Source organism: Hypanus sabinus, chromosome 20 (assembly GCF_030144855.1).
Source record: "Hypanus sabinus isolate sHypSab1 chromosome 20, sHypSab1.hap1, whole genome shotgun sequence".
Classification (NCBI taxonomy): Eukaryota; Metazoa; Chordata; class Chondrichthyes; order Myliobatiformes; family Dasyatidae; genus Hypanus; species Hypanus sabinus.
The window spans coordinates 62,183,516-62,203,100 of NC_082725.1; the positions used below are offsets into that span (position 1 = coordinate 62,183,516).

Sequence of the window (19,585 nt, forward strand, 5' to 3'; positions counted from 1 at the left end):
ATGAGAGATTGGAAATGTCTTTGAACATACCATTGGTTTAATGGCACAGGTTTTCAGAGCCCTACCAGGTACGCTGTCGGCCTGTCGTCTTGCAAAGGTTTATCCTCTTGAAAGGCATTCTGATGTCGCCTCTGAGACAGAGATCACAGGATCCAAGTATGCAGATATTAAAATGTTTTTTTAAATGAGTCTGCTTAAATAGTTTAATGCATTTAAAATATTTTTTAAAATTTATATGAGGCAAAATATGAATGCGCTGATATTCTTTAGTTTGACAGTCAGCTAAGAAAAGTGGTGCAGCTTGCCAGTTTCTTTCTGTGAGCAGTCTTGATTTGGCCCACCCACAATCTGGTGTTATATTGTGCAGTCATAATACAATGTAGGATATAACACTGGTGGAACAGCCCTGGGGACCAATAAGCGTCTGTACTTCTGTTAAAGGACTGCGTGGGTCAGCCAAGTTCTGAGCCACTCAGCTGGTATCATAATGGTGAGCTCGGCCCCACCACTACTGTCAGACTGTTTGTCTATCAGATATCAACGGGATATAAATTTCCTCTAACTTTTAGAATGATGAAAGCTGTCAGCTTCAGTCCCTTTGAACACTGATTAACTTGGACCACACCCATGTTCACACCATTAGCAAGATTGCCAGTTTTCACAACATGGCCTGGATGAGATCTGCATCAGCCTTGCCTCGCCTCTCGCTAAGAACTACATCTGGTCTTTGTTGGCCTGGGGTCTGCACTTCAAACAGACTCCTACCCTCAATCCACCACCCCAGAAACCAGATTTCAACCTCTGCTATCCATGATCTTTGCCTCCACACTTACTGACATACCTTGGCCATTGATTAAGCAATGGCTTTAATATTTATTAACATTCTCAGAAAGTGAGATCCCTTCCTTAGCCTCTCCCCTCCTTATCTTCCCATCCCTTAACTTCTCTGACATCTCTGCTCATTGAAAAGTACAAGTCTTGTTGCACAAGAATTTCAATCAGGCCATAAAAATGAGATTTAAGTGGAACGGCTAATGTTGGAGCGGACAGAGTTAGAGTGAGGAATCAAGGCATTGGCTCAAGAGACTTTGGTGCGAAGAAGTGAAAGCCATTTTGGAGTGGCCATTGTGTGAGTGGGCCTATATTAGATTTGAGGTCCGAGACTTTGGCTTGAGAGGCTTCGTCAAAGGTGCACAGGTGAGTAGCAGGTCAGAAGAGGTAAGGTTTTTTAATGTAGTAGTTAATTAGAAAGATACCAAATTATAACAAATTAAATAAAATAAGGATGCAGTTTCAGGGTAATGTAGTTGCATGATGTGGGAGCTGGTGGACTGAGTAGTAGTTCCTGGTGACCATATCTGCAGCAAGTCTGCTCAAGAAACTTGAGCTAATGACCTGGAATCTGAGTTTCACTGTGGTGCATCGAGGGGTGGGGGTTACCTGAACCCCTTTTCAGAAGGCGGTCACACCCATCTACTTCAAATTCAGTCTGTGGCTGGGACAAAGTGATGGGACTGAGTGAGGCAGATAAGGTGATCCAAGAGGTAGCACTGAAGGAGCCTCAGCCCTTGAGCTTGGCCATCAAGTCTGAGATTGTTGCTCCCTGTGAGAATGAGAGCAGGAGCTGTAGGAAGGATAAGTAACTGACCTGTGATTGAGGGAGCCATTCAACAGGTGGGAGGATTCAGCCCAAAACATCGACTGTACTTTTTTTCCATAGATGTTGCCTGGCCTGCTGAGTCTCCAGCATTTTATGTGTGTTATTTGAGAGAAAACAAATACAGTTTTATTTGGGGAAAATACACAATTCGGTCCCCAGCTTTGAGAGAACCAAGGACTAAAACTAAATAATAGGGAGGTGTGTTCAACAACTTGGGAAGGAATGGATAAAGTAAAAGGGACGCAGAATAGAGGAGAAGTTACAGAAGTCTCCAGAATAAAGAATCTGTGCTGAACTGAAAATGTTATACTTGAATGCACACAGTATACTTACTAAGGTAGATTACCTTGTAGCACAGTTAGAAATTGGTAGATGTGATGTTGCATTACTGTATCATGGCTGAAAGAAGTTCACAGCTAGAAGTCTAACATTCTAAGGATACGTATCAATAGGATAGGATAATGGATAGAGGGAGAAAGGTGGCTTCTTAGTAAAAAATTAAAATTAAATGTGTAGAAAGAAGTGACATGGGATCAGAGGATGCAGATTTGAGAAACTGCAAGTGTAGAAAGATTGCAATGAGTGTTATATCCGGTTTCTGAACAGTAGCCATGATGTGGGGTACAAATTATAACAGAAGTTAGAAAAAGCATGTAAGTTCACCCTAGAGATTGAGTGTGTGAAGCTAAAATAAGATGTATCAGTATCACAGATGAGTTAAAGGCATGAGAGAGGGGCTGGGAAGGGGGCACTATCAGGTATGATGGCAGAACAGCAATAGCAGGACTCTCTGGCAGTAATTTGAAAGAATTGAGGTTGGTTCATCCCAAAGAAGCAGCAGCCTTTTAAAGGGAAGGTGAAACATTCATGGCAGACATAAGTCAAAGAGTAAAACTACATAAAAGCAGAAGGAAGGCAGGGACATAGAATATAGCAAATATTACTGGGAAGCTTTAATAAACCAATAAAAGACAAAGAAAAATGTATTAAGCAGAGAAAAGATGAAATGTGAAATTAAGCTAGTCAATAATACATAAAAAACAAAGTTTTTTTAATATCAGGTGTAAAAGAGAAGAGTGGATATCAGCTTGCCGGAAAATGTCATTTGAGAGATAGCAGTGGAGGGAAGAAATGGTGGACAAACGGAATTAAGTATTTTGTGTCACTCTTCACTGTGAAAGACACCAACAGCATGCCAGAAATTTGAGTGTCTGAGGGCAAAAATGAATATTTTCACTAGAACTAATGAGAAGGTGCTTAGAAGCTGAGAGGTTTGAAGGTAGGCGAGATGGATTTCATCTCTGGGTTTTGAAAGAGGTACCTGAAGAGCTAGTGAAGGCATTAGTAATCTTTAAAGAATCAAAGATTTCTGGAATGATTCTGCAGTACTGTAAAATGTCACATCACTCCTTGAGAGAGGAAGGCAAAAGACAGGAAATTTATAGGCCAGTTAGCTGACTTCAGTGGTTTATAAGATATTAGAGTCAATTGACAAGGATAATGTTCCCCTGTATGATAAAATGGGCCAAAATCAACATGGTTTCCTCAAGGGGAAATCTTGTCTGACAGATCTTTTGGAACACTTTGAGGAAATAATGTGCAGGAAGCAAAAAGGACAGTCAGTGGATGTTGTTTATTTGGATTTTTGGATTTACTTGGATTTCACAAGGTTTTAACATGAGGCTGCTAAACAAGTGGAGAGCTCATGGTACTCCAGGAAAACTACTCACATGGACAGATGATTAGCTGACTGGCAGAAGGCGAAGAGTGAGAATAAAGTTTTCTGATTGGCTGCAAGTGGCTGGTGCACTCCTCGGGTTAACATTGGATCCATTATTTTTCATGCTGTATACCAATTATTTGGATGACAGAATTGATGGCTTTGTGGCCATGTTTGTGGTTGATACAAAGATGTGTGGAGGGGCAGGTAGTGTTGAGGAAGCAGGGAGTCTGTAGAAGGACTTGGAGAGATTAGGAGAATTAGTAAAGAAGTGGCAGCTAGAATGTTGTGTCGAGGATGTGTGGTCATGCACTTTGGTGGCAGGAATAAAGCAATAGGCTGTTTTCTAAATGGGGAGCAAATGTTGAAGTCAGAGTTACAAATGGACTTCGGGGTTCTAGTGCAGGAATCTCTAAGGGTAAAGAGATTGTTCAGACCACATTTAGAGTATGTGAGCATTTTTGTGCCCATGTCTCTCTCTTTTTTAAAAAAAAGTTGTACTAGCATTGGAGAGGATTCAGTGGAGATTAATTTAATGTGAATAATCCTCAGAACAAAGTGGTTAACATGGGAACATTCGATGACTCTGGACCTGTACTCACTGGTGATTAGAAGAATGAGGGGGAATCTCATTGGAAACCTATTGAATATTGAAAGGCATAGATAGTGTATGTAGAGAGGATACTTCCTATAATGGTGAGGCTAGGACCAGAGGGCATAGCCTCAGGATATAGGGATGTCCATTTAGAACAGGGAAGAGGAATTTCTTTAGCCAGAGGGTGAAAAATCTGTGGATTAATTGTCACAGACAACTGTGGAGGCCAAGTCATTGAATACATTTACAGCAGACACTGATAGGTTCTTGATTAATAAAGGTGCCAAGTTTAAGGGAGAAGGCAGAAGAGTTGAGAGGGGAACAAATTAAATAATCGAACAGCAGCGTAGACTTGACAGCCCGATTGGCCTAATTCTGTTCCTCTGTCTTAAGGCCGTCTTCAAATACCATATGATGAGCATCTCTGATATTAATCACTTCACATTGGTGCCTATCAATCTTCTCTCCCAACCTTTTAAGGTGCTGCATAAGTGTATATCTCTGACCTAGATTTTGGTCATATGCTGTAATGGCTCCTTTTGTAGTTTGGAGCCAAACTATTTGCTGATAGCACTTTGAAGAACCCTGGAATCTTTAATGATAAATTCACCATTTCTAAATCTGATTTTCAGACCCTTCACTTGATGCTTGTGTAAGACATGCTCTCCCAGATCTGACTTGACAACCTTGGGATTGTTCCCTAGTTGAAACAGAGAGCAAGTCAATGATAAATGTATATCTTGGTACACAAACATTCACATTCTTTCCAATGAAGAATTCTTGAACAAATAAATTTTCTCCATCTTCCTTTCCCCAATCCCAGAGAGTGTTCTTTTGTTTAACCACGTTGCTGTTAAACATACTACTATTTGTATTTTTACATTTTAAGGATAGTTTTAAACACATTTAAAGTTTTGCACTTCCTGTCCTAGTGAGCTTAACTTCGACTGTGATCTCAACAACAACAACAGTGAATTGTGCCACTGATGCTCTATAGCCACATCTTGGGCATTTGACTCCTTCCATGTGAAGAGAATTGCCTTCTACCCAGACCAGAAAAATAGTAAATGGTTTCTATCCCATTCTGGAGAAAGATGTCTGTAGTGTTCTCGCACAGGTGTAAAAGAACTCTGAACTAAACACCAAGCATAAACCAGTCAATGAGGCGGTCCCAGTAAGATTAACTGTTTACTGTTCATTCTTCCACATTAACGTATGGTGAAAACTGTTGATAAAATAATACAAAATATATACAGTATTTGTTTCCTTCTTGACATCACATTTACATCATAAATACTTGCAAAAGTAAAACTACAACTATATTACATTAAAGTGCAACATACAGTCAGAATCTGCCTATGCCATCAACTGGCTTTAAATACACTTCAACACAAACTATCCGCAACTCTTTAAATAACAAAAAAACTAACTTTATCAACCGTCATTATTTTTAACAGAATCAGCATTAACATTTTTAATTCAACATATCGATTATCTCATCTCTTACGGCGTTGCTTCTCTAATGTTTCTAGTGCGTAGAAAGAAAACTTTTCTCGCGCTGATCCTGCACACATAAGCCACCTCTTTCCCGTTTCTCCAAACTGGTGTTTTCCCACAAGACGCGGCGAAACCGGGTGTGACGTCATCGCATGCCACGATATATCGCAGACAACAAATTTACTTTAAACAACCTTAACTTTAACTAGAAAACGATAACAAATGAATTACTAAAGCGAAAATATAATAAACTAAGCAAATGCCTTAAAGGCAACACAATGTCATTTAAGCAAAGTGCAGAGTCATCTAAGTGTTCTTGTGTACAAATCGCAATGTTAGCAGGAAAATGAAACAAGTAGTTAGGAGGCTAAATGGCATCTTGGCCTTTATTACAAAAGAGGTGATTGAAAATATATAAGTGTTGTTTCAATTGTGCAGTATACTACTGAGGCTGCAACTGATATACTGATATTGGAAGCAGTCGAAGTGAGATTCACCAGGCTAATTCTTGGGATATAAAGGTTGGATAAAAACCTTGTATTCTCTGAAGTTTAGAAGAATTAGGGTGATCTTACTCAAATGTATGAGATCATTAGAGGGTATGGATGCAGGAAAATCTTGTATCTCACATAGAAACAAGGGCAGGAATTATGGTCATTTAAGAGCAGAGCTACTAGTGACCCTACACAGAGGGTGGCGAAGCTCTGCAATTCTCTGCACAAGAGGGCTGTAGAAGCTGATCACTGAAAGCACTTAAAGAGGAAGCAGTCAGGTTTTGAAGAGAGCAGGATATTGAGGACAACGTTGAACTGTCACAGAAGAAGTCAGGCTTGGGGCAGATCAGTCATAATCATATGAAATGACAGGGCAGGACAGGGGGGGCCAAGTGGCCTCTTATTTCCATGTGTTCTTTTGTTCTTCATTTTATTCACAGTCCCCATCAACCTCAACATTATTCAGATAATCCAGTAAGAAGATATTTAATGACTGAGAACATGGCTAGTGTAGCAAGGAATATGGTGCTGATGGAGTGAAATTCACATCATAAACACAGTAATTATGTAACATTCAGCTTAAAAAATGTAATCTTTGGAACTCATTTGTAAGCTGTAGACACTGCTGACAAGTGGAAGCTATTCTCTTTTATTTAAACCAAAGATCTGTGAAGAGTGAATGGACAATACTGTGTAATCTGTAGAGATGCTGCTCCCTGTGGCCTGGAAGGGAGGGTTTAAACAAATTTGGCATTGGTGGGAAGCATAGGAATCAGAGGACTGACTCAAATGTAGAGGATAAATCGGGCAAGCCCAGTGGGCAGAGCAGACTGAGGCGAGGGAGGGGAGTATGGGAGGAACTGGCAGGTTCAGTCGCACTTACTTTAATGCAAGGAAGCAAGTCAAATTTGCTTATGGTTCAGATCAGCACATGGAATTCTAACATGGCAATTACTGAAATATGTTTAAAGGAAGGGTACGGCAGCTTAATGTTCTGGGTGCAGAACGTTTGCACTGATGGGGATGCGAAACAGGAGGAGGAGGAGTTGTTACTGATTAGAGAGATCACCACAGGAATGCTTGAAGAAGATACCCAGGAGAGATCATCCGATGAGGCCATCTGGGCAGAACTTAAAAATAAGAGAAGGGTGATCACTTTTCATGAAGTATTCTAGAGACTTCCCAGTAGTTGGCAGGAATTACAAGAACAGGTATGTAAGCATAATCATTGTAAGGTTTTAAAGCAATGACATCGAATGAAGGATTTTAACTTTCCCGTTATTGACTGGGATTGTCTTGGTGCAGATGAAGCTGAATGATGTGGTATTTTAAAAATGGAAACAATTGCTTGACTGAAAGAGAGAAGTGATATGGTTCAAGCTTGCAAGAGTAAGCCAATAGCCAGATGCCCCTTTATTCATTAATCACCTCAACAATGCAACCTCTACAATCCTGTAATTGTAGGTTACGAGAAGCTTAAACTTTATCACCCTTGGCATTGTCTCCAAGGACGAGAATAATGGGTCTTTGGATGTCTTGAAACTTGAAGCGGTGTGGAATGTACTTGAAGGCATCATCTTCCAAACGAGCCTCTCTAGTAAAGAATAGCCAGCTTTGTGGATGCTTCATTTCAGCTCGTCAGGGAAGTTTTCTGCCACCATGATATCTGCACTGATGTCCTGCCTGCAAGATACATATTGCGTAGTTGTATACTACTTGAAACATGCTTGGTGTTGAACATGTCAATACATTTAGAAGATCCCTCGCCTTACATGATCTCTTTAAAATCTTGTTAAATTGTCCTTGTCTTTAACTAAATCATCATTGAACTTGTACGGTTGATTCTTGTATTCTAGCCACACAGTTGACCTTAATCTATTCTCTCATTATAAAACCTTTGCCCATTTGAAACATAATGCAGTTCCACACGTGAATCTTCTGCATCTTCTTGCATCCTCTCCAGTCTTCCCCTCCCCCGGCTGCCTATCATCTCCCTGGATTCATCAAACTCCGCCCTTCACCCTGCCTTTTTATACTTTGTCTCATCTTTCACCTGAAGCATCAACTGTCCATTTCCCTTGATAGATGCTACCTGACCCACTGAGTTCCTTCAGCATTCTGAGTGTTTCTCCAGATTTCCAGCATCCGCAGTCTTTCTCGTGTCTCCAGGTGTAAATTTTATTTTCTCTGTATTGTTAAGACTTGATTCTGGTCATTTTTTTTTTCAGTTATTAGTTCCACCCAACTGAGTATTAATGCTTATAGTTTGATACTTTAGTTATGTGATCTGTAGAACTGCTAGGGTGTGCTGAAGTCACCTTGAAGGATGCACAGAATAACTCCGCATAAAAAGTGGAGTGCTGTGATCTTGTCAAAAGCGGAACAGTGCTGGAGATTATGAAATACATTGTGGGTGGAGATTGGTGCTGTTTTGGTTACAGGTAAGAAAAGCTTTGAATATTGAGGTAGACCACTGAATTACAGCAATGGAAATTGAGGTAATGGAAATTCAGAAACCTGCCCTTAAAGAATTCGTGAATTACAGCGCAAAATTTTGAGTTAAGGAGTAAAGTACCAGCTCTAGGAATTTATGCTGGTGGGTGGGTGGTGCAGAGGGGGATAATCTTTTCTTTCAGCATCAGGTTTTTGATACACGCACAGCTGATGTAGTATCATTTTATGGAAAAATCGCAATCAGCCATTTTCTAGGAACACAACCTGCTGTAACATGGTGAGCATTTGCAAATTGAACTTTTCCAAATTAAGAAATACTTTGTTACTTTGTTCCTTTGTCTCTGTATCCATTTGCATGGACTTGTAGGGGATCCCCAGATTATAAATAACCTGACATATGGAAATCTGACATTACACATTCTCCCACACATTGTTCAAGCTAGTAATAACACTAATGTTTCATGATATTCATTAATGACCGTATACAGTACAGTATATATTTAGTTTAATTATGGGTTGTGAAATGAAAGATTGGTAGAAAATGTATGTAGACTGAAACAATGAGTCACTAAAGCAAATGGATATTACAGACTGTTCCCAGGAGTGGAAACCTTATGTAACCCAGAGACTGCCTGAACTGTGATACTCTGTGCAGACTACAAACCCCCATCAAGAAGGCATTAGAGCTCTCTGCTTTCTAGACAATAGATCTAACCAGCTCATCACCACCACCACCCTCCTCTGTCTGGTGTAACTGGTTCTTATATCAACAATTTCTGTTAGCTCTTTCCCCTTTCTCCAAACCCAATGTTTTGCCATGAGCACCCACATGGGCCCTACCCTTTCTCTGCCAGACTTTTTGCCGGCTCCATAGAACAGTCCATATTCCAAGCCTACGCTGGGAATGGGAATGTCCCCCAATACTCTCTGCACCTCTGCAACAACTGTGTTGGTGTGCTTCATGCACCAATGGTCAACTCATCAATTTCATCAACTTCCACCCTGCCCTCAAATTTACTTGATCCACTTTGTGTCTCTCTCTTTTACAAACCCACTGATTCTCACTGCTATCTTGACCGTGCCTCTTCCCACCCTATCACTTGTAAAAATGCCATTCCCTTCCCTCACTTCCTCTGCCTCCATTGCATCTGTTCTCAGGATGAGGATTTCCATTCCAGAACATCTAAGATGTCCTCCTTCAGAAAATGAGATCTCTCGTTCACCATCAACAATGCTACCCTCACCTACATCTCCTCTGTTTTCTGGACATCTGCCCTCATCCCAACTCCCTGTCGCCATATCATTCCCCTTGTCCTTAGCTATCACCCCATGAGCTTTGGTATCCAACGCACTATTCTCCATAGCTTTGGTCATCTACAACAGGATCCTACCACTAAACATATCTTTCCCTCGCACCCAAAGACTCCACTTTTGGCAGGGATTGCTCTCTACATGACTCCCTTGCCCATGCATCACTTTCCACTGGTCTCCCACCTGTCACACCCCTGCAAATGGGACAAGTGCCACACCTGTTCCATCACCCTAATCACTATTCAGAACTCCAAGCAGTCTTTTCAGATGAACCAACACCTCACCTGCGAGTGTGTCGGGGTTCTCCACTGTATCTGGTGCTCCCACCTCTACATAATCAAGTCTTGACATAGATTTGGGGACCGCTTTGTTGTGCATCTTTGCTATGTCTGCCTCAAAAGGTGTGTTTTCTCAGTGGCCAACCATTTCAATTTGACTTCCCATTCCCATTCCAACATGATAGTCCATGATTGCCTCTACTACTATGATGAAGGTACTCTCGGGTTGGAAGAGCAACGACTCATATTCCATCTAGAAAGTCACCAACCTGACAACATAAACATCAATTTCTCTAACTTTCAACAATTTCTCCTTCTCTCCTTCTCTTTTCCCATTTTCCATTCTGGCTGTCACCTTTTCTCTTCTCACCTGTCCATCACCTCCCTCTGGTGTCCCTCCTCCTTCCCTTTCTCCCATGGTCCACTTTCCTCTACCAGATTCCTTCTTCAGCCATTTACTACTTTCACCCATCACTTCCCAACTTGCTTCCTACCCCTTCACCTACCTTTCCCCCACCTCAACTGATTTCACCCGTCAATTGCCAGCTTGTTCTCCTTTCCTCTCTCCCATCTTATTCTGGCTTCTTCCCCCTTCCTTTCCGGTCCTGATGATGGATCTTGGCCCAAAACATTGAATGTTTAGCCCACTCTGTAGATGCCACCTGACATGCTGTGCTCCTCCAGCATTTTGTTGAGTTTGTTTGGGTTTTTTTGTTCAAGAATTCCTGCATCTGCAGAATCCCTTGTGAGTAGGATTTATAATCACTTGGGAAAGACTCTACAGGGATTCGGAATGGTTTATGCATAGGAAATCCTACCTCACAAATCTGGAGTTTCTTGAGATTACAAAAAAAATTGATAAAGGCAAGGCACTAGATCTGTTTACACAGACTTTTATTAAGCCCTTGACAAGTCCTGCATGACAATCTAGTTCAGAAATTTAAGGCAATGTAGGGTCCAAGGTGTTTTGGCACCTTGACTTTGCAAAAAATGCAATGGCAACGGGATACAAAATTGTCTTGATGATAGGAAGCCCAGGGTTGCAGTCGAGGTTAGGCTTGCTAACTGGAAGTCTGAGATTGGTGGCAACCTGAAAGATTACTTGCAGGAACCATTGTTCTTTGTCCTACTTGAAAAAGGATGTTTGTGGTCTAATAGGAAAGTTTGTTGTTGATGTAAAGATTAGTGGAGTTGTAGATGTTACAGATGCAGAGGAAAAGAGATTGGCTGGAAAGCTGAGTGGGGTGGTGACTTTTGCATTTTAATCTGAAAAAAACCGGCTGAACATGTACTTAAACAACAAGACCCTTGAAACCACTGACACTCTGGGTAAAATTTCATAGCTCGCTGAAATTGGTGATGTAGATGGATAGGGTAATGAAGAAGGTGTTTTGTTTGCTTGTTTTCAGAGGCAGAAGATTATATATAAGGTAGCACAGTATCATTGTGGTTAGCTTAATCACTTTACAGTGCCAGCTTGTAAGATCAGGGTTCAATTCCTGCTACTGTCTGTGCATTCTCCCTTTGACTGCGTAGGTTTTTCCTGGGCTCTCCAGTTTCCTCGTACATCCCAATGCCATACAGTTAGGGTAGGTGAGTTTATTGATCCTGAGGGAAATAGGGTTTCATTACAGCTGCACCAAGAATAGTGAAGAAATATAGCAATATGAAACCATAAATAATTAAATAATAATAAAATCATGCCAAGTGGAAATAAGTCCAGGACCAGTCTATTGGCTCAGGGTGTTTGATACTCTGAGGGAGGAGTTGTAAAGTTTGATGGCCACAGGTAGGAATGACTTCCTATGACGCTCAGTGTTGCATCTCGGTGGAATGAGTCTCTGGCTGAACGTACTCCTGTGCCTAACCAGTACATTATGGAGTGGATGGGAGACATTGTCCAAGATGGCAGGCAACTTGGACAGCATCCTCTTTTCAGACACCACCTTCAGAGAGTCCAGTTCCACCCCCATATTATCACTGGCCTTACGAATGAGTTTGTTGATTCTGTTGGTGTCTGCTACCCTCAGCCTGCTGCCCCAGCACACAACAGCAAACATGATAGCACTGGCCACCACCGCCTCGTAGAACATCCTCAGCATCGTCTAGCAGATGTTAAAGGACCTCAGTCTCCTCAGGAAATAGAGACGGCTCTGACCCTTCTTGTAGACAGCCTCAGTGTTCTTTGACCAGTCCAGTTTATTGTCAATTCGTATCCCCAGGTATTTGTAATCCTCCACCATGTCCACACTGACCCCTTGGATGGAAACAGGGGTCACCGGTGCCTTAGCCCTCCTCAGGTCCACCACCAGCTCCTTAGTCTTTTTCACATTAAGCTGCAGATGATTCTGCTCACACCATGTGACAAAGTTTCGCACTGTAGCCCTGTACTCAGCCTCACCTCCCTTGCTGATGCATTGAACTATGACAAAGTCATCGGAAGACTTCTGAAGATGGCAAGACTCTGTGCAGTAGTTGAAGTCCGAGGTGTAGATGGTGAAGAGAAAGAGGGACAGGACAGTCCCCTGCGGAGCCCCAGTGCTGATGACCACTCTGTCTGACACACAGTGTTGCAAGCGCACGTACTGTGGTCTGCCAGTCAGGTAATCAATAATCCATGACACCAGGGAAGCATCCACCTGCATTACTGTCAGCTTCTCACCCAGCAGAGCAGGGCGGATGGTGTTGAACGCACTGGAGAAGTCAAAAAGCATGATCCTCACAGTGCTCACCGGCTTGTCCAGGTAGACGATGGCATCCTCAACTCCTAGTCGGGGCTGATAGGTGAACTGGAGAGGGTCTAAGTGTGGCCTAACCATAGGCCGGAGCTTCTCTAGAACAAGTCTCTCCAAGGTCTTTGTGATGTGGGAGGTCAATGCCACCTGTCTGTCATCATTGGAGCCGCTGGGGCGCGACGTCTTCGGTACAGGAACGAGGCAGGACATCTTCCACAGCACAGGAACCCTCTGGAGACTCAGGCTCAGGTTGAAGACATGGTGAAGTACTCCACGTAGCTGGGGGGGGCACAGGCTTTGAGCACCCTGGGGCTGATACCATCTGAGCCTGCAGGGTGGGGGGCTGTGAAGAGGAGTAGGAGGGGAAAGTGGAGTATGTGTTGGTTGGGGGCTGACAGCAGATGAATTATGTGGGGGATGGGCAGGAGCCACAGTGTCAAATTCGTTGGTGCCAGAAGCATGGTGGGCTGCACCCAGCACAATCCTCACTGACTTGATTTGACACAAACAGCATGTTTCACAGTTTCAATGTACATATTGACACCGAATTATAAGAAAAATGTCAACAAAATAGAGAGAGTACAGAGGAGATTTACTAGAATGTCACCTCTGTTTCAGCACCTAAGTTACAGAGAAAGGTTGAACAAGTTGGGTCTTTATTCTTTGGAGCGTAGAAGTTTGAGGGGGGACTTGATAGAGGTATTTAAAATTATGAGGGGGATAGATAGAGTTGACATGGATAGGCTTTTTCCATTGAGAGTAGGGGAGATTCAAACAAGAGGACATGAGTTGAGAGTTAGGGGGCAAAAGTTTAGGGGTAACATGAGGTGGAACTTCTTTACTCAGAGAGTGGTAGCTGTGGGGAATCAGCTTCCAGTAGAAGTGGTAGAGGCAGGTTCGATATTGTCATTTAAAGTAAAATTGGATAGGTATATGGACAGAAAAGGAATAGAGGGTTATGGGCTGAGTGCAGGTAGGTGGGACTAGGTGAGAGTAAGCATTCAGCACAGACTAGAAGGGCCGAGATGGTCTGTTTCCATGCTGTAATTGTTATATGGTTATATATGACAAAATTAATCTTCAGGGGTGTCGCTTTGCAGATGTACAAGGTGTTGTTAGGCTACAGTTTAAGTCTCTTCTGGTAGTTGCGGTCACACTATAGAAAGAATGTGATAGCGTGAGAAAGTGTGAAGGAGAAATTCACCAGGATGTTGCTTGGAATGGAGAGCTTTAGTTGCAAGGAGAAGAAGGAATGGTTCTCACTGGAGTGCAGGGAACAGAGGGTTGAAGTCGTAGGAGCTTATTAAATTATTAACGGACTAGATAGGGTAAATAAGCAGTATTTTTCTCAGGATGATGTGTCCAAAGCTAGAGGGCATAGAGTTAAATTCTGAGGGGAAATATTAAAGGGTACCACACAAATGGTCATGTCTTTCCACATAAGAGAATGGTGGTTAACTTGTGTTTGTCCTCATCTCAACGTACTCAGCTGCTCTTGCAAAAAGCTGATGTTTTGGGATTTTCCTCCTCTGTGTGTATGCTTACGACAGCAATAAACTTGGAACTTGCATCTGTGTATATGGAATGTTGCCAGAGACAGGCATTTCAGTGTTTAAAACCCAATTGGATAAGTGGGAAAGGAATCCCAGTTAGAGGTCATTTGCAGGTAAGCTAGTTTAATGTAGATTAACATATTGGTCAATAAGTACGGTACAGGTAAGGCCAGATAGGGTTGTTTCCTTCCTCTGACCAACTGGAACATTCCATTTGCAGCAGAAGCTTGCAATCATCTTGCAAATGAGCTCCAATGACTTTTGATCTGTGTATATTGTACCTTAATAAATTTGTGAAGACATTACAGTTCTTCAGCATTCTTGATAAAGGGAGATTAACTTGCACCTAGTCCTAAAACGTTGACACTTTTGAATGCAGTTATGGATCATGACATGCCCACATTTGTTTCTGACATTTTTTGTTTTTCTTTTAATCAGGTGTACACATACAAACTGAACGCCTTAACCAGGGAAAAGGTGGTGGCCATGCATCCAAGCAGTATTGAGGGTGTTGAGGATATGGCAAGTCTGGCAGATCTGCACGAAGGTGCAATCATGCATAACTTGCATATTCGCTACAAGCAAGACAGTATATACGTAAGTTCAAAAATCATGTGCTGCTGTTAAAAGAACTAATGGTCGGAGCCATTCCATACCAGTGACAACCATGTATCAGTGGCCTGTAAATTCAAAGCCACAAATCCACATTTCTGCTTTTGGAAAAGGTACTGCAGATTCTCACTGTCAAAAACATCTTTTTGGAAGCCAGACTAGTTTATTTCTTGACAAATAAAAATTTGTTGGATAAAATGATTACTGAGAGGAAATTTAAGTCAGGTACGATGTGTACAAATAGTCAATTTCTTGATGAATATAAACTGTAGAAGCTACTGGATAGAAGTTGCACCTGAGCGGACGGTGTGGTTAACAGATTGATGCTGCTTTTACTGAGTCCATATTTCTGGGCAAAATTCCACATGGTTGATTAGCGCACCACTGTCTCAGGATGGATTGGCTGGAGGTGCAGCTAGTTCTAATACAGTGCCACGAGTGGGATGTTTGCTCCCATTGTCTTTGCTGTATTGCGTGCTTAGCCATTTCTAGCTGTTATATGATGCAACTTGGCTGAAGACTAGTGGGGATCTCCAGAGGAAGATGAGATATTCAGTTCAACCTGAATATGGTAGCAAATGGTTTAGCCTTGTCTTTGCAGCTTGCCATTGCTGAGGGTGTGGATGTTTTAGGAGCCAATCTTCCCACAGGCTATGTCATTGTCCAAGCCTGTTCATTAGGTGTGCAGTCCTGCAAGACCTTGATTCTTTCAAATGGCCTGATTGGCTGTGTTCCTACCCTGTGCATTTAACAAGCTTTCCAACTCCTTTCCCACCTGTGTCTTTAGGCCTGCCCCTTAAATCTCATACACCCCTACCAGGTCTCATCAGCTACCTTTGCTCCAACTCCAATTATCCAATTCTGATTTTTTAAAAAATCTTTCTGGCACCCTCTGTGGCATCTACACATCCTTTCTGGTCAGATGGCAATCGTCCACTTGTCTTCCTATACATGCCATGTACCTCCCTGCTTTTCAATTCCACCTCCCTTCAGTAGGTTAAATTCCAGAGCCCTGAGCAAATAGAATCAGAATAATGCAGCACAAAATCAGCTCAGCTCACCCATGCCTGTCTAAATTAGTCCCAATATCCCTCTTAACCTTTGCCTTCCATGTAGCATGCTTTTTAAAAGTTATTGTACCTGCCTCAACTACTTCCCTATGTTTGAGGGTTGGACTTTATCTCCACCGCATAGAAATCATTCTTAGCAATCTGTCATGCACAAACACTTCTCTCATAATAAGAATGAGGTCAAGTGGATTTATCCCTCATTAGATTTATTTACAACCTGCCACAGACCCAGTCTGACAGAGCCTGTTTAGTGGCATTACCAAGACTGTGCTGATAATGGGCAATCAGATTTCCCATGTATAGTACATACTGCCCATTGCTATTTTAAGTGTCTCTTCCAAGTGTTGCTCAACATGGAGGAGCAGTGGTTCATCAGCTGAGTAAGGGTGGCAGGTGATAATGAGAGAGAGGTTTGTCTATTTTAAACCACGCCACAAGACTTTCTCTGTACTCAGTGTATTCAGTCTTGAAGACTTGAGCTTCTCCTCTATCCGTAAACCATCGTTTACCCTGCCCCCCCCCCCCCAAACTACTGAGTTTGTCGTGAGAGAATGTGCCCAGAGATTGTGATGGAAGCATCAGTGATGCTGATCAAAAAACATTGTTGTTTTCACAAAATCATTGTCTGTGTTGACCAATTGATGGGGCAGCTCTATCAATTTAGTCTCCAATCCCCTAAAACTTGTGAATGAAGACCTTGCAGGTTGGCAGCACCTATAATGTTGGTGTCAATGATCCATCCCATTTTGTACTTGGTATCAATCTGGTGAACTCCTGATCCCCCAGTTTCCTTTGCTAATATGGCTGAGAGTCAGCTGAATAGTTGTGGGGCTAGTTTGGGTTCGAGTACTTGATGTTTTTCCCTTAAAGACATTAGTGAACCAGATGTGTTTGGTTGACAATCCAAATCCAGTTGTTTCATGTTCACAATTGTCTTTAAAAAGAACCTTTTGTTGTAATTCCAGTTTATTTGACAGATTTTTAAGTTCCTCATCTGGTGTGAGTGGTTTGAAATGTCTTTGGATCATTAGTCCAGGGCTTTGGAATTTCATCCAGTAATTTAATCATGATGCAGCCAATCCTGTTGTACTTTTTAAATTTTCATTTCTTCTTATATCTTTTAATATATTACTATGACTCGAGGCTCTTCCTCCGCAAAGGGGTCTGGTGGAAAGATAAATGTACTTTTGTTCTTTTGTAGCTGTAAGTTTTACTAGATGCTGAGGATGGCTTGTTTTGCTTCTACTAATTGGAATATTGCTTTGAAGTAACTGGGCCCATCTGCTTGCAGTCATTTTACTGGCATCTTGGGGTCATTAGTAAATAGGCCAATTAGTGGCTATTATCTCAAACTAATTTGGGAGCACACCTGATATAATAAAACATCTTGTTCGTGATCACTCATTCTAAGCAGTATGTATGCCTCTGTCTCTCAGAAGCTAATTCAAAAAATATGTGAGGCAATTTCAGATGGCTTATTGTTCCCAGGTTTAAATAATTAAAATGTTTATCAGCTTTAAAGAAATTTGGGTTGTAGAAATTCTGATCTTGACCTCCTTTATAAAATTATTGTTCGGAAGGTAAATCTAAGAGACACAGATAAAGAGTGCTTTTAAATGTAGTGATTGGATTTAAACACCATGAGAAAGCCTGCAGGCACTGGAAATCCAAAGCAACACACAAAATGCCAGAGGATCTCAGCAGGCCAGACAGCATCCATGGAAATGAGTAAACAGTTGACTTCTCAAGTGGAGACCCTTCTTCAGGACTGAGAAGGAAGAGAGAAGATGTCAGAATATAAAGGTGGGGGGAGGAGGTGAAATAGGCAAGCTGGAAGGTGATAGGTGGAGGTCAAGGACTTGAGAAGAAAGAATCTGATAGGAGAGGAGTGTGGACAATAGGGGAAAGGGAAGGGGAAAGGAATCCGGGGAAAGTATTAGGTAGGTGAGAAGAAGTGAAAAGCCAGAGTGGGGAATAGAGGAAGGGCGTAGGGGAAGGGAGAATTTGTCCACCAGAAGGGGAAATTGATATTTGTGCCATCAGGGTACCCAGACAGATGGAATACAAGGTGTGGCTCCTCCACCCAGAGGGTGGCCTGAACTTGGCACAAGAGGAGGCCATAGATCAACACTTCAGAATGCAAATTAGAATTAAAATGTTTGGCCGCTGGGAAATCCTGCTTGTGGCAAATAGTGCAGAGCTGCTTGCCAAAGAAGCACCCCAGTTTAACTAATCTGACTTGATTTCAATATTTTAATCAAAGCATTAAAGTTTCATGCAATTAAGAGTGACAACTGATTAGATAGAAATCCATTATATTTTAAATAATTTTAATTGCACATGTTTGGAGATGTACAGTCACACAGCACAGAAACTGGCCCACTGGCCCAGCATGACTATGCTGACCATCATTAGTTAGTCTCATTTACCAACATTTGATCTACCCTGCCTTAGTGATTCAAGTGCTTGTTTGGATGCTGCTTAAAGTTGTCCAGTGATGGTCTCCTATCTTGCATTGTCAAGGTTGTGCAATAAAGATCTGGTATGAATGTATCTTAAGTGCTTTATTGTTACCAGTTCTGAGGCACTTGGTTACAATGTAGTTGCCCTATATTTATCCCCATAATTGAAAGCACTACTATTACCACTTCATCACTCTCTCTTTCCATTGCATTCCTCAGAAGTTTTGCACTTTGCGAACCTGCCTATCAGAAAGTCTAGAAGTAAGTTAAATGTAAGAAGTATTTTAGAAATCGCAATATTAAGAAACTCAACACCTCATGGAGTATACAGTGTACTTTAAATTGTCTGTTGATGACAGTACTTATCCAATTTTGTTAACTTCTTGGGTCAACTAAATCTTGGAATTATACAAAGTGTACAAATTGTTACTGAGAATTCAACACACACAAGATTTCTACTTGTCTGTGTATTTAATATCGGCCTTTCCCTAAAGGAACACCCCAAATTCCCCCCCCCCCCCCCAATGCCACTGGACAAACTATAGCAAGTGCGAAGATTCAAGGTGTAAGTTGCTTAGGGACCTCGTGTTGGAGGTGTAACTCTGGAGTTTGACTGTTGTGTGATGCTCACATTTGAAGTGATACTTTTGGAACAGCGGATGAGGGTGACACGTGGGCAGTTAACACTGCCCTGTTAAAGAGGCTAGAGATGTTTGATTTCTGTGTTCCTTGTTTTAGAATGGCCACTTTGGGCAGATAATTGGAATGTTCCCTACAGTCATAACACAGCAAGAGGCAAAAAAAAAGAAAATGGACACACAATTGTCAAACAACTTAACAAACTCCTTTAAACATAAAACATAATCTGTGTTAACTCATATTTACAGTAACTCAGAATTTGAGAAATACAGTATTTGTAAATAGTGTGCATTCTTTAGCTTCCTTTATCCACCTTTGTAACCCAGAGGGAGTCTTGTATTTAAAAACGATGGTAACAAAGTCGTCATTATAGCCTTGTGTAAGAATGCAGACCCGGCTTCACAGAAGAAGGCAGGGTGCATAATTTATTCTTGGCTGCCTCTCAACATTTATGTTGTTGACATTCTGCAGTCCCAAGCTTGCCATATGATAGTTATTGCATCCA

At 41.8% G+C, this 19,585-nt stretch overlaps 1 protein-coding gene across 1 annotated transcript in view; it reads left to right on the forward strand.

The window, feature by feature from the left end:
• The window catches only part of myo10 (myosin X), a 264,485-nt gene that overhangs the window by 138,518 nt on the left and 106,382 nt on the right, over positions 1-19,585 (forward strand). The window contains exon 3 of the mRNA XM_059945625.1: positions 14,736-14,894. Within this exon, the coding sequence (XP_059801608.1) occupies positions 14,736-14,894 (159 nt within the window). The remainder of the gene's footprint in view (positions 1-14,735; positions 14,895-19,585) is intronic.